The sequence below is a fragment of the Festucalex cinctus genome, chromosome 15 (assembly GCF_051991245.1).
Source record: "Festucalex cinctus isolate MCC-2025b chromosome 15, RoL_Fcin_1.0, whole genome shotgun sequence".
Lineage (NCBI taxonomy): Eukaryota > Metazoa > Chordata > Actinopteri > Syngnathiformes > Syngnathidae > Festucalex > Festucalex cinctus.
In genome coordinates, this window is record NC_135425.1 from 23,915,911 (window position 1) to 23,939,382 (window position 23,472).

General features: G+C 39.7%; 2 protein-coding genes across 16 annotated transcripts in view; one reads left to right on the plus strand and one right to left on the minus strand.

The window, feature by feature from the left end:
- Positions 1–14,924, minus strand: part of LOC144002782 (uncharacterized) — a 98,683-nt gene extending 83,759 nt beyond the window's left edge. For 12 of the 13 annotated variants that reach the window (XM_077498330.1, XM_077498329.1, XM_077498323.1 and 9 more), the window contains exons 1-3: positions 14,475–14,924; positions 13,626–14,375; positions 12,469–12,649 (exon numbers count right to left, since the gene is read on the minus strand). In XM_077498330.1, the coding sequence (XP_077354456.1) occupies positions 12,552–12,649; positions 13,626–14,375; positions 14,475–14,565 (939 nt within the window). In that variant the 5' untranslated portion in view covers positions 14,566–14,924 and the 3' untranslated portion in view covers positions 12,469–12,551. Of the gene's footprint in view, positions 1–12,468; positions 12,650–13,159; positions 14,376–14,474 lie in introns of those variants that run through there. The other variant, XM_077498319.1, reaches the window with a different exon arrangement.
- Positions 14,763–21,964, plus strand: dipk1b (divergent protein kinase domain 1B). Of its 3 annotated transcripts, none has more exons than XM_077498312.1 (6): positions 14,763–14,952; positions 15,787–16,078; positions 17,168–17,281; positions 17,910–18,017; positions 18,217–18,393; positions 18,688–21,964. In XM_077498312.1, the coding sequence occupies exons 2-6, from the start codon at positions 16,013–16,015 to the stop codon at positions 19,498–19,500; spliced, it is 1,278 nt and encodes a 425-aa protein (XP_077354438.1). In that variant the 5' UTR covers positions 14,763–14,952; positions 15,787–16,012; the 3' UTR covers positions 19,501–21,964. The 3 variants fall into 3 exon arrangements, with proteins under 3 accessions (XP_077354438.1, XP_077354437.1, XP_077354436.1); XM_077498311.1 differs by lacking the exon at positions 14,763–14,952 and adding an exon at positions 15,616–15,646; XM_077498310.1 differs by lacking the exon at positions 14,763–14,952 and having other exon boundaries at positions 15,653–16,078.
- The last annotated feature ends 1,508 nt before the right edge of the window (positions 21,965–23,472 follow it).

The following is a 23,472-nucleotide window of genomic DNA, read 5'->3' on the forward strand; positions in this document are numbered from 1 at the left end:
CATGCCTGGCTTTTAAGACTTTTTTGTGGGTCCAATCATGACAGACAAGTCTAAAGCATTTCATGCTGCTGGATGAAATTGGCTTTAGGGGTTGAAGACAAGTTTATCTTTGAAGGACTCTGGAAATGGCCAACGTGACTCTGACAACATGAAAATGGTCATTTCAAACCAAAATGGCAAACTTACTGTGCATATTAAAGTATGGCTCCTTGAGACTTTGTTGTAGGTCGAATCATGATCGACGTGTCCATTAGATTTCAGGTTGTTACATGGATACATTTGGCATACATTTGTATTTGTATTCACAGGACAATTGAAAATGCCATAAATAGCCCTTAAATTGTCACATCAAACCAAATTTGCAGACTTCTTGCATCTTTCCCATTATTACTTCTTAAGACTTTTTTGTGGGTCTACTCATGACAGACATGCCCACCAAATATCACGTTTTAAGTGAAACTGGTTTGAAAATGGCAGACTTCCTGTGTCTTTTACCAGCATTGCTTCTTGCATATTTTGTGTACCTAAGATAAACTGTCTTCAGGGACAGACTTATTTTTATCCTTATTTTTATTTTATGGCGAGTCATGAAACTTTGCTGCCAACTCTCCAGAATTTAGAGTCACCCATCTGTCTAGTAGTTAGTATGTGCGATGCAAATTTGTGCTCAGGTTAGCTTGAGAGCCGACACCCTAGCTGGGGACCACCGCCGTGGATTTAATTATCCGCGCATCCTGGATCAGAAATCATCCGGCTAGCTCAGCACATTCATGATGTTTTTGCTCCTGGAGGACCGACGGATGAAGATGCCTCGCGTGCAAAACCAAAACCACAGAAGAAGTGCGCGTGTCTAAAAATAGTCTCATGAATAATTAATGAGGAGAAGGAACAGTGACCCAGATGTGGAGGAAGCTCATTGTCCCTAAGTGCATCCAAATGGATCTCCGAGAGCTAACCGAGACGACGCGGACGCACGCGCTAACGTGCGCTAGCCTTGTGTCGAAATGACCATGCCCGCTGGGAGCTCATTAGCCGTGGGGGCGAAGTACATGAGTTAGCTTGTAATAATAGGAATTAGCTGTTAGCTTGTGGCTACACACGCAAAAAGCCCCCCAACCACCACTCTGCCCAACCTAGCTCCTGCTTCATTAATATCTTTATTCAAGCTAACGTGTGCAAGCTAGTGTGCTGGGGAACATTTGATTAGAAACAATAATATAACTAAAACCAGAAATAGTACTAGAATAGTATGAGAAAGTGCGCAAAAAAACTGTACTAGACACATTTTTAGTGCCTGTAGAAAAGCATCATTGTAGATTGGAGAAGAGGTACCATGCTAGGTGCTATTTATTTGTAGTAAGCTAGCTGCTCTTGACAAGTGACTCGCGGGTTGGAGTTTGACTGGATGCCAGTCAGGTATTTTTGTGGTTTTGGTTAGTTTGAGGCGTGTTGAGACCAGCGTGTTACATGCATGTGTTTGGTGACGTGGGATAAAGAAGTCGATAAGCAAACACGGGAGAGGCTTTGGCGATTGGTGGTTAGTGTGCGTGCGTTTAGGCACACACACTGTGGCGGGCCCATATGGAGCGTGGCGGCCATCTGTCCTCCTCTGGCCCTCCTTCCTTCTGCTCAAGTCAGGCTGCTCGGAAAATGTCTTCTAGTTAGGGGGGCTTTGCCACTCAGCGTACATATGTGGTTGTTAACGTATATGTTTACAGCAGTATATTAACAGTATGTATGTTAACCTGCAAGTACTGTGATAACGTACAAACATGCATTTTGAACTAGAGTTGCCAACTTTCTCATCCCGAAATAAGGGACAGGTGCACGGCACGGTACCATGGTGGTGTGAGCATGATGTGTGAAATCAGTGTATATTCTGATTAGATTCAAAATGCGCAAAGTTTGTACATTCCCTTTAATCCTTACTGCAGGCCATCATTATGTAAGCTCATACAAAACCTCAAAGAAACCACAATTTGCCTCTTTACCAAAAAAAAAAAAAAAAAAAAAAAAAAACAGGTGCAAAAAAAAAAAGAAATGCAAAAGAGGAGCATGACTCACCAAATTTACTTTTTCCATTTCTTTCTTACAGGTTTATCCATTCTCTCTTCCTAACCGACCGGACAACACTCCACATTATTGTAATCATTATTTTCTAGGCACTTACGCAGTATAAGCCGCTACAACAAATGCACGTGATGCCTGATGCCTGTGATTGGCTGATAGGTGCCATGCTTCGTGACGTTGCCGTTTTAGCTGATCTAGGACCCGTAGAGTGCGGTTCACTGTGTTAAGCGCTGATTGCGAAACTTGTCAGCAAGCTAAATTCTCGCAGTATTTGTTCATAAATAGTACGAGAATACATCTTGTATTGCTCCCGCTGATGCGTTAGCAGTCGAAGTATTAAGATCGGCGTTTAGAGTGTAGGCGACATGAAGCTGTGAGGAAACCAGGAAGTGCCTCTCTCTCTCTCTCTCTCTCTCTCTCTCTCTCTCTCTCTCTCTCTCTCTAGTTGCCTCTCTTACCTTGCAATGTCTCCACACAATGTCACACCCAGCGACTCATTTTATCGGCTATGAGCAACTTCCTTGTTATTTGTCAACCTACGGGAGTAGCCGTGGTCCAAAAATGGCAAAGATGACGTTTGCTGCATTTCGTGTAAGAATTGAGAATTATTTTACGGGACTTTTGAGGTCCCGTTCAGGACATAACAATTTAGCCCAAAATACGGGGCGTCCCGGATAATACGGGACAGTTAGCAACCCTCATTTGAACTTACTGTTCATATGAATGAACTCTGTAGCTAACATTATTCATCATTTTAATCACTTTTTTTTTCTGTAATTCTGTGACTCATCGGGTCTATATTTGTTTTATATACTGAACACGCCCCCAAACTTTAGCACATTATGACATGTGAGGTAACACGATTTATGAAGAACTTTCTTATTTAGGAAATCCTTTACTTTATCAAGAACAGCTGCTGATTTACAGGTATCTTATGAACATGTTAACGTACATACATTCCAACATACAACCTATGTAAGACACGTTGTGGCTACCGCTCACCTGCCGTAAAAGGTGCAATGCTATCTTCAGACATGTCGACACGTCCAAAAATACAACCACTTGCTCGCTTCTGTGCATTTGCACTTGGCGATGAGTGCGAAAAAAGAACACAAGAAAAAAGAAGGAGGGGGAAAAAAAAGTAATGATGTGTCGCGTTATTTCTGAGCTTGGTCGCCTCCCCGAAGAATGAGAGCGTCTTCACACGTGCAAATGACAATCGGAGATAAAAACCCACGAGAATAACAACATGGATGACATCATCATTGTCATCTGTTTTGCTTTTGGAAAGTGGACAGACAGGCAAAATTGTATTTATTTTATTTTATTATTTCATTATATTATTTAATTTGATAATTACTTTGTATTTGCTAAAAGAACATACACATGACCCCGCAATTTATTACTTAGTTAATTTGATTATACGTAATTAATTGAGTAGTTATTTAATTTAATCAAGTACTTGTAAAATAATTTATTTTACTGTTTCATTTTGTAAAATAATTTATTTTACTGTTTCATTTTAAAAAACTTATTTTTAGAATTCTGACTCTTTTTTTCTGGAAAACAAGACTTTTTTTTTCCTTAAAATAATTTTCTTCTTTTAAAAAGACAAATAATTTAATCTTCTTCTTTTTTTGTTTTTTTTTAAGAAGACACTTTTGTTCTTTTGAAAATTTTCTAAAAAAAAAAATACCTTTAAAAAAACAAAAAAAAAACAGATTTATTTTCATGTAGATTTGTAAATATATAAACGTAAAAAAATACAATGTTAAAATATTTTCCCTGTTTTGCTTGTAAAACTGCCATCTTTAAAAAATAAATAAATAAATGTATAATAGTACAATAATATAATATTGTGACTTTTCTTGAGACTTGATAAGAATCCAACTTTATTAGCTCATCTGAAAGTGGAGCGTCAAGGTATCATCACGTTTTTGACACGTGGCATGCAAGAAAATAAAACCTATGTTATGTGGAAGCGAGCACACGTGTGAGTGAGGAAGCAAGCAACACAGGCAGCCTTATTTACCCCCCCCCCCCCCCCCCCCCCCGCCGCCAACGTCTAAATAAAAGTTGCGTTGCGGATGATGGGGGATAAAAGCGGCGCTCCATTTAGCAACGCCTCAAGGTAACGCTCGCTCCGCTCCCCCAGTAAAATCGTACGATTCTGGGAGGTTGGCGGTATTTTTGGGATGCACATCCCCCGAGCTCCTCTCACGACAAGATGTTGTTGTGTTTTTCATATATATATATATATATATATATATATATATATATATGATTTTTTTTTTTACACTTCCAGATACCAAGTTATCAGGGTGTGCACACTTGTGCAACTCACTTTTTTTTTGTCCTTCCCAATTTCATCCTAACAGTGGGAAGAGTTTTGAACCTAGAATTTAAATAGGGGCGTGAAGACTTTGGTTTTTTAATCCACTGTAGCTCTCTGGTGGGTTTTTATTAAAGACTTTGTGAAACTGTTTTTTATTGCTTCGGCAAAGAGACGACGGAAAAGCGACCTTTTGGCGCCGTCGACGTCGATACAAAATCTATTTTCTTCAACATATTTTCTTCGTTCGCCGGGCGCCAGCGTTCAGCGTGAGAAAGCGATTAAGATGGATGTTGGCGGCGCGCGCGAGATGGCGAATTAGCGCCTCCCGACAATGAAGAAATAAATCTGGGTCACAATCCCGCCTGCCTCCTTTTTTTTTCTTCTTCTTCTCCAGGAGAGACTTCACAAAGATTTTTTTTTTTTTTTTTTTTTCAACTTCCTCTTTTGTTGCTGTTGGAGACGTGAAAATGGGACAACTCCGAAGAGATAATGAGCTTTCAGCGTGTGCGCAGATGTAAACCTCAACTATGAAAATACTTGTAATGACCAATGAATGGATTGTACTCAATTCATTTAAAGAAAAAATAAACATTTTTTTCTTTTAATTATAATTTAAAAAATTATAATAATTCTTCTGTGAAAAATATAGCCCATTCCATGATGTGATGCCTCGGTGATAGCTGCTAGCTTGCTAACTCATGGGTTAACATGCTTACAAACCTAAAAAAACAAAAACAAAAAATAGGTTCAAAACTCTTTCCACTGTTAGGATGAAATTGGGAAGTGCAAAAAAAAAAAAAAAAGTGAGTTAAAAAATACGAATTTTTTTTCCTCATTTTTATCTGATTTTTTTGACAGTTTTTAATTTTAAAATGCTGCTTATTGGTCTTGAAAAAAATCAATAAATTGTATCTTTCCAAATTTTTTATCGTTTTTTTCCTTAAAATAATTTTCTTCTTTTGAAAAGACAAATAATTTATCTTCATTTTTTTTAACGATACTTTTGTTCTTTTTAAAAATGTTAGACTGAAACTTTTCTAAGAAAAGACATTTTTAAAAAAATATTAAAAACCAGGTTTAGTTTCATGAAAATTTTCAGTATATTTTGTAAATATATAAACGTAAAAAAATAAATAATATTGCAAATGTTTTCCCATTTTTGCTTGTAAAAATGCCATCTTTTTAAAAAATAAATATATAAGAGAACAATATAATAATATAATATTGTGACTTTTTAATCTTTAAAATTAAAAAACAAATACAAAAGTTTCATTTTTATTAAAAATAAATAAATAAATAAAAAGACGTAAAAAGCTATGAGGTTTTCTCAGAAGGATTTAAAAAAAAACATCTTTTGTGTTGGTAAAAATTTTTTACTAAAAATATTGCTATGAAAACATATATTTTGTTCTGGAAAATGTTTTTTTTTTTTATTATCTAAAAATAGTTTTTTCCTCCCCCGTAAAATACACAAAATGACTCATTTTCATTTGTTTTGCTGAAGACTACTTCACTGTACATTAATTTGCATATGAATGTGACTGTGCTAGTTACGGTTAGCGATGTGAAACCTTGAAACTTTTGCAACTCCTACGTAGCAGTATGCATGATTGTTCTTTTTGTTGTTGCTGTTGTTGTTCTCTTAAAAGTTTTACCTGATATAGCTAAGAGAGTTTGTTTCTTGGCAGCGTCATGATCTTTGTTATGCTCGTCCAGTCCCGTTTTATTTTTAGCTTTTGGCGGCACGGCGGTTGGCCGTTAACTTCACTCGTACTCATTCAGATGCCAACAACCTGAAACCTTTTTTGTTTTTTGTTTTTTAATCATGCTGTATTGACGCCGTAAGACCACATTTGCAGTAGCACTCATTGAAAAGTGGTTTAGTGGCGTTTGAAGATAAACAGTTGTGATATGGTAATAAAAAATTAAAAATAATAATAAAGAGCACGCGTGGCTTGAAGCTTTGCCGAGGAAATTGTCTGGCGCTGTTCTGTTCTTGATCAACAAACTCTACCGCAGCTTGTGTACTATTTGCATAATCTCTGAATAATACATTACTGTTTTTTATGACTGCAGTTTGCTTTTTGTTCACAAGCTTCGACTGTACAGTGGCCGTAAAAACGTGTTGCTTTGTTTTAATAAAGATATCAAACAGTCTGAAATCAACTATTTGGGCTCCAGGGAATATCAATCGCGCCAAATGTGATAAGTGTGTTAACTACAGGCTGACGTTGACATTTTCTTTTGGTGCGAAAATATCCATTTCCGCAGACGAAAGGGGGGAAACTAATGAGTCATTCCACTTCTCCTGATAAATTAATTATGAAATTAATAGCGGGGCAGGAATAAACTTAAAATTCATGTTACAAGCTGAATATTCATTTAAAAAAAAATGTGGTAGATGATAGTAAATACTTTTTAAACAGCTACTATATATGGACTAAGGATTCATTGGTTACTATTATAACGGATGAAAATCAGAAACCTGTTACAAAACATGTTCAAATTAACAGTACGTCAAGGTAGTAGTGTATTTGTACCTTGTCACTTCCCCATCTCCGGCGACGGCTAAAGTCTGGTTAAACGTCTCGATGTTTGACAGCCCCGCCTCCAAAGTTGCAACCCAACGCGGAAGCAAAAGATCAAACTCGACACGAACTGCCGCTTGTTAGCGCGATAGCCAAGCGGCGTGCGCTCGGAGCATCCATAATTTAGCCTGCGGTGATGTTAAAATGCACGGAATCTTGTCTCTCGTCGCATTTAGTTTACTTTCCCATGTAAGACAAAACGAGTCCACCATCGCTGACGCGCTAACTTACCCGCGAAACGAGAAGCTCGCGCACAATGTTGCTAATGTAGCAATGTTGTCGCAATCTGTAGCCGCTTTGTTCATAGAAATAACTTTTACATTGGAGTCACCGAAGACTGTAAATTTTGGAAAAAATAGAACGCTTGCGGAAACCTTCCGCATCGCCGCAGTCGTTCCGCACTTGAATGCGTTCTATCCTTGCGGCGTCCGTACGGCCGCCGTCCGGAAAACGCACCGCGTCCATTCCGCAACCAGTGTGAAACGGGCTTAAGAATCCGATAATTTGTGGTAGGTTCATCCATCCAACCGTTTTCTGAACCGCTTATCCTCACATTGAAGACTCAAAATTGTCCTAGATGTTTACAAAAAACATGCCATCTGCTTGTAGTCCAGCTGCAGTGTACTCAGAGGTCTCTTTGTTTTCTTCCATCCACCACGAGTTTGTTCTCCAATCCTCTGAGGGTTTAGCACGACACCTGAGCTTGTTCCCCCAAGTCCCAATTCATCTAGTCACAAGAGATGAAAAACGGCCACTGGATCACTGCCAGACTTTTTCTTTTTTGTATTTTTAGGCCTTGGCGACCCCTCCCAGGAGATGAAAATTCTATTCCCCAAAGATCACATCGGGGTGACCCCTGATGGATTTTATGGATGTCGTTAGCTTAGCAGGCTAAACTCCTTAGCTGTTTAATAACAGACCCTTCCAGCTGACGTCACCGCTTAGCTCCCACTGCGCCTCTCGGAGGGCAAACATCCCATAACAAATGAATGTAGAGAGTTTGCTTTTCGGCGAGCGTTTTCGTTAAAAGCTGGGAAAGATGTCAAGTGCCACAAAAAACGTCTCGAGTAGGACACTACATTACTGTGAATCATTGAAACCAGCCGTTTGGAGTCGCTAGCTACATAGAAGTGGAAGCTAACTTAAGGTATGTTGTTTTTGGTTGAAGTATGTCGTTCACTACTTTCATGGTGTAAATTGTCATTCATGAAATTGTTTGTGTCTGGATATACTAGCTGTAGGCTATATGGAAGTCTTCGAGCTATCTTAGCTTACTAGCTGCTAACAAACAGACCGCACGTTTACTACACATTCCTCAGCAGAAATCAAGCCAGAGTTAAAATGTTAACTAACAATGCTAATGCTCATTCCTGATGGTGAAAAAAAATAAAAATAAAAAAATCTTATAAGTTGAAAGAACACTCTAAAATGTCCTTCGATGTTTGCTAAAAGACAATTATAGCTTTGCTAAAGCCCAGGTTGTCGTCAATGTTAATAAAAAATGTACATTAGGTTTGACAAACCTCATAGATTAACGCTAATGAAAAACATGTTAGGTGTGTTATAAAGGATAAATTGTCTTTGGTGATTACAAAAAAAAAAAAAAAATTCTCTTAAGATCACTAAAATTACCTACATTTTTCTTTGATATTTACGTTTATGTGCATTAGAGATTGTCCTCAGTGTTCACTGGGAAGAAAAAACATAAAAATAAAAATATTATGTTTACTAAAGACTCATCTTGCCAAGATTCTACCAGATTATTTTCTTCTTTGTTCTTTATTTTGTCAGCCCGCCCAAATCACGCTGTGCTTTGCAAACATGTTTTGTTTTTTTTAAAATCCACATTCTAGCCGTTACAAAATAATGAAAAAAATAAATAAAATAAAAAGTAGGACTGGGAACCTTTAGGCACTACACTGTTGTCTCCTAGCAACCAGCACCAAAAGAAAAAGAAAAAAAGGGGTAGGCAGTACAGAAAAAAAGGCGACATTCTGCGAAACTACTATTTAACCATTCCAAGGTGTATTTTTACTATATGAAAAAAAAAGACCAATTGTCACATTTCGAAGGCTTGAAGTCGGCAAATAAGTAGATAAAACCTCTTCAAAGAAGTGGAAGCAACCTGGAGCCGAACTCATGCTTGCAATATGCCCAGCCGTTGTGGCAGCTGGATTGATTTTTATTTGATTTTGCTGCGGGGCTACAGGCAAACTTTTCACAGCCTTATTTTTATGTTCCCCCCCCCCAAAAAAAAAAAAGTGCAGCACTGTCCTCCCTTTGTTTTTGTTTTGTTGTTGTTGAGATGCTGGAGGCAATGTGGAAGCACTGAGAATGTGGAGGATGTGCATCACCATCTTCTTACAATTACGATTTACAATCCGATTTAATCCAGTTGCAATTCAGTACATTCGTGGTATAATGGAGTCTCTCAATTACAAACGATTCACAGCGATTATAATACGATATTTTACACTAAAACGACGATACAACGTAATTCACTTCAATTACGATGTGACACGATTCATTCCAATGCCAATTTGTTACATCCAACTAGACTAAGTGCAATTTCTGTAGAAATTGCGTGGGAATGCTGAAAGCTGAATGCTAAAGCTAAATGCTAAGATTTGAATGCATGGGGAATGCTTATGAAGCCAATTGAGAGATAAATTATGAAATTATAACCTCCTGGTTATTGGACAATGCGCTTTACCAACTGTGCCACGTGTAAAGTGATACTTAGAAAAAGTTCAATGTGTGTCCCATTGAAAATGAATGGGGAAAAGTTGATATTAAATGTTAAATTGTGCAAATACTGTTAGTAATGTGGAATCAGACGATATATACCCCGGAAGGCGTGAATTTTTTAAGCTAGTTGAAATTTGAACAATGTAAATTGGATGTATTATGTGGGAGTTGTTACGCGGCAAAAAAAAAAAAAAAGTGTGGAGAATAAAAATCACAATAACATATGTGGGAATGCTGAAGCATTCCCACAATTAGTTTGTGAAGCATTACACCCCAATGATGACGAATGACATCAGATGATGTATGTGATTTAAACCAATCACGATCCGATTTATTTCAATTACATTAATAGATTTTCCATTCATCTAGAGGTATTACAATACGATACAATTCACTCCAATTTATCATATGGTACGATTCATTGCAACAGGGATTAGACTTCATTTACAATGCAAATGTGATATGGTTCACTTGATTACAATACGATATTATAAGATACAATACATTTTTTACAATTAGATTTTGATACGATATGTTACACTGATTCACTCCAATTGTGATCCGATTCACTCCAATTATGAAGCTCGGATGCGAACAATTCATCACACTTATCCCATAAGTCGCTGAGATTAGATATGATTCAGTCCAATTATGATTCGTTTATATGATGGTACGATAACATTCACTCAATTTACGAAACGGTTCATCCCAATTCCAATATGAGTGACTTATTTATAATGTTGCATACAATTCACTCGAAATTATGATGAGATATCCTTCATTGTACTCCAATTGCAATACGATTAATTCACAATATGATACAATCCATTCCAGTTGTGATACGATTCATTCCAACTCAAATACGCTTCATTTTAATTTCCTTGTGATACGTATCATTTCAATGATACGATTCTTTTCAATTCCAATTATTTCATTTAATTAGGATACAATACAATTTTAATATCATGATGAAAGGTATTGTAGCAATTAACTCGACATGGCACAATACGATTCCGATTAAGAATTATTTGCGATTCAGTTCCGCGACAAGACGAGCCTTACAACAGTGATATGATTCATTCCAAAATTATGATTCACACCAATTGCGAGGCGATACAATTCTCTCAAACAATTTGATTCAGTGACGATATGATTCATTTCTACTCCGATGTGATTCGCTCGATTATGATGTCATATGATTAACGTGCAAAACAGTGCTTGACATGTTTTGCATATTCATTTGAGTCATGATGGCCATGCATACATTTTCCTTCTGTTTTTTTTTTCTTTTTCTTTTTCAAGTTTAGGCCTCTGCACATTTCCCTTGGTGTAGCGCACATGCACACATCTACACACAAACACAACGCCAGCAGCGCCTGCTGTTACATGCATATTTTATGGACAACCTTTCACTCCAATTTTCGCTGCGCAGTCTGCAGGGGGGCATCCTGGTCAAAAAGTCACCGCGGCTCGCTGGACGAACGAAAACCTAAACAACAACTCCACACATGCGTTTCCTCAAACAAACGCCTCAATAGACGCCCCCATTTTTGGCTTAGTGACGCCGGTGCACGGCAGGTCTACGGTGAGGTCATGATGACATCGGAGTCTCATACTGTATATATATATATATATATATATATATATATATATATATATATATATATATATATATATATATATATATATATATATATATATATATATATGTCCATGAAATTAATCATAGTTCCTGTGTTCATGACAAGCTCTCATGCGATTAGCTTTTTTTTTTTCTCAAAGAATATTCCATCAGAGGGGCGTCTGAAAGATTGTGTGTGTGTGAGATGGAGAATAAAATATAAATGAAACAGATGCAGTGGTGTGTGGTGGCTTTTAAAATTCACGTTAGTGAACTCCAGGCGAAAACACAAAAATTGCTTCATTTGCAACCAACGTCATCAGCCTTGAGGGCGTTTTGAATGAATTTGCTTCATTTTACCTTCTGCATTCTTGAAATGAGCCCCAGATTATTCATAAACTGGTCATATTTGGGGTGTAATTAAGAATCGTGCTCTGAAAAGAGCAAATAGGGGGGGGGGAGAAAATGACAGCGGATCTCTGCTGCCATCTGCAGGCCAAATATGTACTGTATAATTGAAGCGCTATGAAGTCTTTTCATTTGGGTGACTGGCATTGAGGTGATTCGAATGCCTGTTATGATGTCATCATATACTAAATAAATCAAATATAGTAATTCCCTACTGTATCACGGTTTACATGACTAGGGTCTATTTAATGGATTTTCACAGAACTTCAAAATTTTGCAGACATACAATGTACCATTTTTGTCTACCTGATCCAGTCACAAGATTTCATTACAGATATGGTTGAATATTGAATCTTGTTGCAAACTTTTGTAAAGCTACTACAATCGCCTTGGCGGTGGCTACATTTTGTACAGATTTGTGGTTCTGCTGTCGTTCAATTTATCCGGTAGCTAGATGTTGTTGAAGTGCCATTCTTGTAAATCTTATATGGTTGCTAAATTTCACAGAAATACATAACTGTTATACAGCTTTTCTATAGGATAGGGGGCAATGTTCCTATATATCTTGTAGCTGAATTTCATACAGATAGATACGTGGTACCATTTTTGTAAAAAAAAAAAAAAAAAAAAAAAAGTTCCATTGAGATACATTGCACTATTGTTGGGGAATTATCCAGCTAAGCTAGGTCAGTAAATACCTGGTAGGCGACACTAGCCTCGATGGTGACGTCATCGGTAGACAACAAAGTGTAATTGTTCCGGTGGGTCCGGGACTCTCCTTTCATCCAACTCCTGCTGCCGTGAAACGCATTCTCAGGTTTTCCAGGTTGAGTTGAGCCAGACAAATGGAGGAAACTGAGTCCTGCTGGTAGCATCTCCCTGTGTGAGAACATTCGGAAAATAAGAAGCTTAAAGTTGATGGGGTACTTTGGTGCTTGCTGACTAGTGACTCACCGTCACCGGTCTCACTTGTAAACAAAAACCTGTAAGCGGAATCTGACTTGGAAGCACTAAGTTGCCACTGACACATGAGTACGAGTCTAGGCACTTGACGTTTCGTAAGGTTTTGTCTCCACAATGAACGGCGGTAATGACTAAACAACATAATCTACCGTGTTGTAGGGTTGTACACATTATCTGGAAGATCAATTTCATCGTGACATAGTATTGATATATATTCTCTTGGGTAAATTTCATACAGATATGTGGTGCCATTGTTATTAGGCGGACCCTGGGTTGTGAACAAAAGATATGTTGATGATTTGTCGAGTAGATGTAATCAGGACTCAGAGCCTGTCACTGGTACAGAACTGGCTCCAGTCATTACACCACTGTGAAAAGCATTCCCAGATTCAGGAGTACCGGGTAGAGCCAAACAAAAGGCAGAAATTGTGGAATAGCTTCAACAAAATGAGCTTTATTTAAGCAGGGTTACAGGGTATTTTACAGAAAATGACGGTAGCTGACTGGTGACTCACCAAAAACCTGTCTAAGAAAAACAGCTGCTAGCTAGTTTCTGATTAGACAGCAGAAACTTATTCCACTGATTCCTGTTGGCGGTGGGTGTCTGGACACTAATTGACACTTCATACTACCGACACATTTTTGCGTCCAGGCGAACTGACTATAACCCAATGTGAGGTACGCACTAGTCTTGTACAATTTACGAGAAAATCTTTGTCGTGATACATGATGTTATCTCATTTCTAAATTTCATAGAGATAAGTGGTACCGTTGTTGTAGACCTTATCGGGTGGACCTCGGTTTGTAAAGGACAAGTAAGTATCATTAGCTTCGATGGTAAGGTTGTCAGAAAAAATGTAGGACCAAAAGTGTCCGCTATGACGGTCCCCACCGGTGTGACAAATGACAGAGGCGAGGCGGTACGTCTGCTTGGTGTTCTCGTCCACGTCCATGTCCAGCTGCTCTGGCGAATAGAGGCGGTCGTGACTCACAAATCCGTCGCCGGATATCCGGTTGATGAAGAAGGTTAAAATGTCCGGAAGGGTCCAGAACTGCTTGCGGACAGTTTTGTGCCCGCATGCCTTGCACCGCTTTCGTCGCCCACCCGTGGCACGCTTAATCAACGCCGCCAGCGTCTCGCCATTGAGCGGTTTGGGCAATGTGACGATGTTGCCGAAGTTGGAGACAGACGATCTGGTGCGGTGGCACTGTGGGCAGCGGAGGACGTTGCGTACCTTGATGCCGGTTTGGATCCCGCATTGGTCGAACCACGACAAGAGCGGCACCAACAGGTCCACCGCGTCGTTCGTCTCGTACAAAATGAGCGCCGGGACGCGGTCGCAGAGCTCGGCCAACACCACTCCTAGTTCTGCCGCCGTGAAGCATGCTCCCGGGTTCTCCAGGGCGCTCAGGTAGAGGCAGGCGAATGACGGCATCTCCGAGAGTAAAGTCACAAACTGCTGGATATTCTTGGGTAGCTTTTCCCGCACCGCGTTCAGGTTAAGTGTAGCTTGCAGCGTGGAATTCATCCAGCAGTTGTTGCAGTAGTTTGCGAAGCGGCAGATCTTCCTGAGCGGGTTCCTCTGGTCCGCCGCACCTCCGAGGGACTCGTCGTACCACACGTCGACACTTCCCGTTCGAACTGTTGAGTTTGGCAAAACAGCGGCACGTTTTAGAAGAGCCAAAGGTTTAACCTTGGTAAGTGTGGCGTGTGTGATGGATATGGTAGTGGTTTTAGTACCAGCAGGTGGACAGCGTTGGCCGCCCACGACGGTCCTCAGAGCTTTGGTGGCCACGGCTCCCAGAGCAAAACCCAGAAAGAGAAACGGCATGCTGCTCCAGGAAAATCACCGTGATACGCCGACAAACAAACAAAAAGCCCGGAATGTCAACATGGAGACGAATTCTGCTTGGTGACATCACAGGACTGTAGTCATTTTTCTGCTGTCTGACATCATGGCCTCTATGACAAAACTGCCTCGAGAGTGACTTGGAGATCAAGCATACAGGGGGATGGGTAAATGCCATGTGATCATGATAACATGATTAAGCCTTAGAGCTAGACAGTTCCATGATTACCACCTTTCCGCAGTAAGACTGACAAGAAGTCATGTTGGTAAAAAGAGCTACAAGTAGGCCTACAGAAATGGAGTTGAGTTAAATGGTCTCAGAACGTGACACGGAGTGTTTGAACTCTCATTAAGTCGTCCAGACCTCAGGTTAGTAGGAAACATGACTAAAATACCATTTTCCTCCACTAATCCCAGGCACTAATCGCCCTGCCGTGACCAGCATTCATAACCCTGCAAGTAATTCACAACACCCTCAATAGGGTTACCTCATTACCGATAAACGTCACAATATGGCGCCAAAGCAATACTTTTATATTAGACGGAGTTTTGGTCTCGAAGCACAAAAATAGAGAAAAGGTGATTTTTTCCCCCTACAGCAAATAATGGAGGATAGGTTTAAAAAAAAAAAATCTAAGGACTTGTCCACTTTTCTGGGTGAATGTGTTAATGTTGTATCAGAGTGTTGTTTTTTTTAATGCACCAAAAAGTAAACAAATTCAATAATTCTGTTGTTGTTGTTGTTTTTTATCTTTTTGTATTGCTGTCATTGTGAAATGTAAATAGTAAAGTGAAAATAATTGAAGTTTGAATTAGAAATTGGAAGATGCATTGAGTAAATCTTTTCATATTATTTAAAAAATATATATATATTCAATAAAATTAAATAAAAATGATACGCATTTTTAAAAAAAAATAATTTCTACCAAAGGGTTATGGATTGGATAGTGGATTAAATTAAATTGAATAAATTAGTGTACATGCACGTTCCCTTTAAGAGGCCGGGCCTGAGGGAGGAGGGGGAGAAGGGAAAGGGGTTGGGGGAGCTCATCCAAGGGAAGAGGTAGGACAAGGCACCGGCATTTTTTTGTTTTGTTTTAATCGTCCTTTAAAAAAAAATAATCCTTCCCCTCCCCCACTTGTTTTGTGTCGCACGTGAGTCAGACATACAGAAGGAGTAACGTGACTGCTTCTTGTTGATAGGTTCTGGGCTCAAGGTTGTTATGTTGCTGCATGGATAAGATGCAGCAGCGCGGCTTGGTAGACACGCGCCGCCCCGGTTGCGGCGTTGAGGCTGCGTCCGCACAGAGGACGTGATCGGCGGAACGAGAGCAAACAGAGGAGGGGGTGGCGGCTGCTGGTGGTGGGGTGGGGGTCTGGGGGAACGGAGGAGGGAGGCCGACCCGGTTTCTCCCGGCTCTGCACCAACATGGCCAGAGCTATGCGGAGGCTGATTCACCTGGTACTTTTCTGCCCTCTATCCAAAGGCCTGCAGGTACACCTGATCATACAGTATGTAAGCTACGTGTATGTGTATGTATTCAATCAATCAATGCATCAAAATCAGTGCAGCATGCTAGGTCCATTTTCACAGCTCTTATTTAAAAGCATATAGGATCAATTTTAAAATGTGGCCACACTGTTTACCATTGCAATGCACTTCTAATATGGAACATCATCATATATAATAACAATTTAAAGTAAACTCAAAATTAAAATAAATGCATTAAAATGATTGCATTTGTTTTAAATATGTATTGTGTGAATAATAATATTCACCTTTGCTATTGTACTATAATGTATGTAATGAATTAAAATGCCAAAAATAATTGTAAAATTCCGACATGTAGCAAATTTGGAAAATCTAGAAATATAATTTACAATTATTTAGAGGAGTAATCAAGTTACAAAAAAAAATAAAAATCTTTAAAATATGGCCTTTGCGCTACCACGACTCAACATGTCATTCTGATTAATGCTGTGTTTGTGGAATATGAATAAAACAACAAAAGCCACCTGTTTATATCCATCTCAGGGGACGGCCATTTTGCCACTTACAACACAGTCCCGAAGGGGCCAGGTAATAAATGACCAATCACAGCTCACCTGTTTTCTAGCTTTGGTCATGTGATGTTCACAAGCTGAGCCTAAGGCACCGTGATGTCGTTTTCAGTCACCAGCAAGTGGCTAATTGGCCGACTTCCTCTTTAATACATTCTTCTTTTTTTTTTAAGATATAAAACTTCTGTAATGTATGTTGATTAAAATATTTATCACGTCTGCCTTACAGTTCTTGCTTTGGTTTTCTCTGGGTACTACGGTTTCCTCCACCATTACAAAGACTGACTGAACACCAAATACTACAAACTAGTTGTCAATGCAAATGTTTGTCTATTTCCTCTGACTGAATGGCGACAGACCAGTTCTCCACACCACCACTCGGCCTAAAGTCAACTGGGATTGGCTCCAGCTCACCTGAAACTCTAATGGGGATATGTGCTCTCGAAAATGAACGAATAGATGGATAAATGTTAAATACTTGTATATGTTGTACTTTTCATACAACATAAACCCATCTTTCAAGGTGAAGTACCTGCTCTTGGCGTGGTTGGGCATCCTGGTGGCCAGTTGGGTGCTCTACATGCAGTACGCTTCTTACTCAGAGCTGTGCCGTGGACACGTCTGCCAGGCTGTTATCGTAAGTGCAAAGCTGCGTTCTTGATCTACTATTAGCATTTGAATGCTAATGTGCAGCCACCTTGCATTACAACATAAGGGTACAACCAGGAAGTCTTCAGACGGCAGACCGTCATGTTTTAATGAAAGAAAAATTCTGAGATGCTTCCAAAGGTGTCACAACCGTAGACCACGTAGGTTTGTGAAGTCAATAGTGCTAATGTGAGTCTACGTAGCATCGTTGAGTGGCGATGTCACTCATGCTGGCATGTAACAACCTAGCATCTCAATCTAAAGTGCCACAACCATTAAATAGCTAGATCATCAACCTTCAATAACAAATCAAACTGCTACTCTGAGATTCTTCTAAAGGCATCCTACCTGCAGATTTCTGATTTTAATCAAGCTAACATGTAGCCACTTAGCATCACCTACAATTGCAGATTTGTAACATCACAAATGTTAACATGTTGGGACATGTTAGAATTGCGACGTAAATGTGAAAAAGCGCAACCAGGAAATCTCCCTAAGGCTCTTTAAAAATAGACACTGACTCCGTCCACCCGAGATTCAAAACACTTGAGAAGTCGCCACACACTCCCTCAGCCCCTGTCCAATTCCTGTGACTGACTTCCTGTTTCCTGCGTCAGTGCGACCACTACAGCAGAGGTGTCATCTCCGGGTCATCCTGCAAGGCTCTTTGTGAGCAGAAAACACTGACTCTGAGCCATTGCATGTCCACCTCCTCACAACATCAGGTACTCGACCACCCTCCACAATCCACAGAAACCTTCCGTCATTTCTGGTCTGCTGGCAGAGGAAGTACTTGCGCTCTGTGCATAAGTAGAAGTACAGACCCATTGGGAGGGAGGGGAGTTTTCTGTTTTCAAATGTAGAAAGTAATGTCATCAGAAAAAATATTCAAATAAAGGTTACGTCTCACCACTACCCTTGCAGGTGTATGCCGGCCATTGGAAGGAGAGGCCGGTAGTAATCAAGTGTAGCATCGAGGACGCCGCTAAGGCCGACGGCAGTCCAGATTCAGCGAACCGTCGGAAGAGGAGCCAGTTCGACAAACCCACGCGTGGAACCTCCATGGACGAGTTTAAGGAGATGTTGCATGATTTCCTGAAGGTGAATGTTGGGATTGTTGTTGCTCCTAGCCCTGTTATGACTCTGATACTGTACAGCTCAAGGCAGGAGAACAGTCAGGTGTACTTCTTGCAACGGTCCTTCTTGGTGGTGTTCTGGCTTTGGCGGTATTGTCACAGCCATAACATGCAGGGTGTGGGGGGAGTACTGCGTAATAACTCGTAAACCTAAAACCCAACCTCGAGTTCAACCCTAATGCCTAATTCTTAACCCAAACTTTGAGACCTGACTTGAAATGTCTTCTTAATATACCAATGCCCCTCTCACCTTCTGCAGTCTAATTTCGGTGAGCAACCATCCTTGAGCGCCCTGGTGGACAGAATCATTTCGCTGGCGGACATCAACCAGGACGGCAAACTGTCTCTGGCGGAGGCCAAGTCCATCTGGGCTCTTCTGCGTGTCAACGAGTTCCTCTTGATGGTAGCTCTCCAGGAGAAGGAACACACCCCAAAACTGCTAGGCTTCTGCGGGGACCTATACGTGACTGAGCCGCTGGGCCACACATCCCTCTACAGGCTGGAGGTGCCGGCCTACCTGCAGGCTCTGGTGCCGGGGACCCTGGTGTCTGGGCTGAATCACTGGCTGGCTCCAGCTTGGCCCCGACGGGCACGCATAACTATCGGCCTGCTGGAATTCGTGGAGGAGGTCTTCCACGGGCCCTATGGCAGCTTCCTGATCTGCGACGCCAGCCCGCGCCACGTGGGCTACAACGCTAAGTATGACTGCAAGATGGCCGACCTGCGTGCCGTCGCGTCTGAGGCGGCGGTGCGGGCCCACCTGAAGGGTCGCCGTTGCGAGACCAACGCCGACTGCACGTACGGCCGCGACTGCACGGCCACCTGCGACCGACTAGCCAAACGCTGCAATGCGGATGTGGTACAGCCCAACCTGGCCAAGGTATGCGCCCTGCTCCAGGATTTTCTGCTCTACGGGGCGCCACCAGAGCTACGGGGCGACCTGGAGCGCCAGCTGCGCACCTGTGTCACCCTAAGCGGTCTGGCCAGTCAGATGGAGGTCCATCATTCACTGGTCCTCAACAACCTTAAAACCCTACTGTGGAAGAAAATCTCCAACACACAGTACTCCTGAAGGATGCATCAAACAAATCCTTGACTTTCAGCCTGATTTACTAAAGCTCTGTAAATCCAATTTTAACCAGGCAAACCGATGTGCAATCAAATCTAACCAGGCACACCTAAGATCATCTCTGACAAACGGGCAAAATAGCTGTCTAATTCTGTTTTATATATTTCTACCCAAACACACAATACTGAGAGGAGTATATGCAAATAGATTAATATAGCATGCACAATGTGATTTGGTAAATGGTACTTGATTCATACCGCCATTCATTTCCGCCTCAAAACACTTTACATTCAACTACTTATTTAACTACCGATGACGCAGCATCAGTGGTGGTCAGTATCTTGCTCAAGGATACTTTGTCATGGCGACAATGGCATGGAATCGAACCCACGACCACTCTACCACTGAGCCACGCCACCCCACTGAGCCTGATTCCAGTGACTGATTTTGTAAAGTAGGAGCCGACTGCCACTGGAAGGCAGGTAAAAATTTGTGAAAGCGAGAACGGATCCTTTCTCAAGTTAACATTCATTAAGTTTACATGCAGTCAATATTCGGGTTGAGGTATATAAAAAAATAAAAATAAATCTGGCTTCTGAAACATTCATAACCAATTTACATGCATGAGCGAAAGAGTTACTCCCATATACATGGTCATTGTGATCAATTGGAATATCCCGACCACAACATGCGGACGTCATTTCCGCTTTTAGCTTTGTACAGTCAATAAAAAGAAAATTATATTCATGTCACTCACCACACTAATGGAGGATCATCCTCTCCTTTGTTGCGTCGTCATGTTTGTTTACTTCTGCGTGTATATTTTTGGTGGGTTGCGCGCCAGACACACACAAACATATATACACACAGTGGCATTTTCGCCATACAGACAGAAAATAACATGAAAATACTGCGGAGAAATCACCTGTATTTAAGTTAGGCTCGCATAGCGAGTGGGACAGTGCTGCGCATACAAATATTTCCTGTGCTCAAAAGACCAAGGTTCTTTAAGAATAGAGCATACGCAGAACATGAACCAATGACTCATAAGAAAAGGGGCTAACCTGGGGTCTTATTCTGTTTTTTTAAAGAGCATATTCAGTTTTTTGTGCATGTTTTTCATGGCCCTCCAAACACAAATATTGCCAATATTCACGTTTTGAAAGCGTTATATTGACTGCATGTAAACGTAGTAATATTGAAATGCCAGGAAAAAAAAAAAAAAAAAGACTGAATCTTATCATCTATTCAACAATACAGTCTAAGCTACCTAAAGCATAAATTCATCATTTAAATAAATCACTTTTGTTGCTAATAGCTTTGCGTTGTTATTAGATCACATGCACAAACTTGAACATGCAAATTAGCACCCACTATTTGGGATTGTTTTAAATCAGGCCCTTAGGATTCAAGGATCCTGTCGTTGGGACTTGTATCCTCATGTAAGTAAGACTGAAGTAACGTGTAAATAGTTCAGTTGTCCACGACGGAAAGTGCTGCAAAACAGGATGGAAAAATATAACTCACCCACTCCCAGTTTCAGTTTTGTATAGTGGAACCTCTAAAATGTCCAAACCTTTATTGTACCAAAGCACATATTTTACATTATAAAATGCTCACAACATACCACCAACTAAAAATGACTGGATACTGAAATAATGATGATCTTGTCTCAGTTTACTCACAAATGTAGTTTGAAATCTGGGTCTGTTTAGATAAACACAAAGATATTCAGTTGTTCCATTGGAAGATTATTATTTTTGTACAGTTTTTGTGAAAATGAAATGGAAAACCACGAAATTGGATTATTTCCTACATCACCTAAAATTATAAATTTGCACTTGAATGACAATGAACATGAAAAAAATTGGAATAAACTACATTTCTTAAAATGTTTGACTTGTATTAAAATTTGCTACCTGGTTTTGACACTTGATTGACAATGAATAACAGAAAGTTTGATGATCTAGTTGCAAAGCAAGTACTGAAATGTTAACATAATGCTAACAGTGGTTTACCTATTTTTACACTTAAGAAATGCTGAAGAATGTTTAAAAAAAATGGCCTTTTTGTTTTTACATTGTAATATTAACAGTGCTTAATTTTTTTTTCATGCTAAATGGCAATTGAGAATGCTGTGAAGTAGTTTGGTGCAATGTTTATACATATAAATGTTTTATGATGGTGACACTTTAACCCAGTATCCATGTGCCTGTCCCCATTGGTAATAAATAATTTTATTTATCAACAATGGTGACAGGCACATCCACACGCAGCCACAAGGTGGTGCTCAAGCATCTACTCTTTTGCCCTGGATAAAAAAAAAATAAAAAATTTAAATTAAAAAACGAAATAAAGTGGACCTTGGATGATATTTAGAGGTTCCGCTGTAAAAAGATAAATAAACAAATAACTGAAGATTGGACAGAGTTGTGGACAATCAACTGTGATTAAAATCTTGGCTGGACACTTTTTCTTCATATTTCAGTGTTTATTTGAAGTCCTCTGACTATAATCATGTTATCCATTGCAGTATCAGGAAGGCTGGTGTCAAAGTCTTCATTTTCAGTATGTTCCAAATTGTTGATAATTCATATCAATTATCCTATGAATCGATCCCAGTTCCAGGAGTGTTGGTATAGGTTCAATATTTCGGCACTGATCAGGTAATTGATTTTACTCTTGGGAAGTCTGGTATCAATCGGATCCATATATTTCTGTACCAATCTTATATTGATGCAGATCTGTTTTTAAAACACTTAAATTATAATGTATTCATAATGGGAACTGATTTCAGGATCCATACGATGGTGTGACATTAATCAATATCTATTTTGCTAGCCAATGTCGAAATAAGTTTACAGTTTAATGACCAATGTTATTTCTATATTGATCTGACAGGGATGTTTCAATTACCTTTATCTTTGTCCTGGTGTTATTGAGTCCAATATTGGCAAGACTGATATATTCGCAGTCCATAAAGACTCAACCAACAGAACTTTGTGTTCTACAAGATGAAAATGGCACTGAGGAGACGTTCAGAATTAGAACAAATATATGTATGGAATTCTTGACGTGAAAACATGTTGACGTTGTTGCACCTGTGAAGATAAATAACAATTGTCAGTAGCGAAACCAGTTAGTGATAAAATAATGACAAAGCGTGTTTGAATGTGTGACTCGGTTCCAAACCCAAAATCCATTGAGGGATGACATTGAGCTATCGTGAGCCACTTTTTTATGCTCTCTGCCCCTTTAGCTGCACAAACAAAGGCACTGGAGCCCAGGTTGCGTCTCAATGGGCAAAAAATAAGGCAACAGTTAAGCACAAGTGCACTTAGAGTCCTCTTTGCTTGCCCCATGACACTGGCAACACACACACACAAACAATATAAATAGCCTATAATACTTGTATTTTAAAACGTTTGGATCTAACATATTGCACTTTGGGTTAGCTAGCTAATTACAATTTTGTCATTAAAGGCTGATTATGTCTTTTACTGAATTTTACTCCATTGTATTAGCTTTTCAGACTATATAATTAAAGACAAGTACGTGTTATAAATGAGTAAAATATGTATTTATTTGGATTTTATTAACGTTTTTTTTTTTTGCCATCAAAACTGGGGATAGAAAATGGATGGTTGTTTAACTTGAATGGCCTGACAAACTAGTCAAACTGGACATTATTATTATTATTATTGCACGAGCCCTAAAAAAACTAATATATTTTTAAGTCGATAAATTATCACTTCATGGCGCACACTTTTACATTAACCCGAAGAAAATGATACTTTTGGACGAGCCCGGCAAACTAGGGAGATCAAAGATGTTAAACATATCCATAGATATGTTGTTTATAAACATTATTAGACGTCTATAAGTAAGTTTTAAGACACTTACGTACAGTAAAAATGTACTTATAAGACATTTTAGGACTTTTAAGTCGGCGTGAACTCACCTGTTGCTCTGCTT

Excerpts from the sequence above, each read along its gene's own strand:
- dipk1b (XM_077498312.1), top strand. The coding sequence starts at position 16,013 with ATGGCCAGAGCTATGCGGAGGCTGATTCACCTGGTACTTTTCTGCCCT. Across the intron at positions 17,282-17,909 it reads ACGTCTGCCAGGCTGTTATC|TGCGACCACTACAGCAGAGG; the intron begins GTAAGTGCAAAG and ends TTCCTGCGTCAG. Across the intron at positions 18,394-18,687 it reads TGTTGCATGATTTCCTGAAG|TCTAATTTCGGTGAGCAACC; the intron begins GTGAATGTTGGG and ends CACCTTCTGCAG.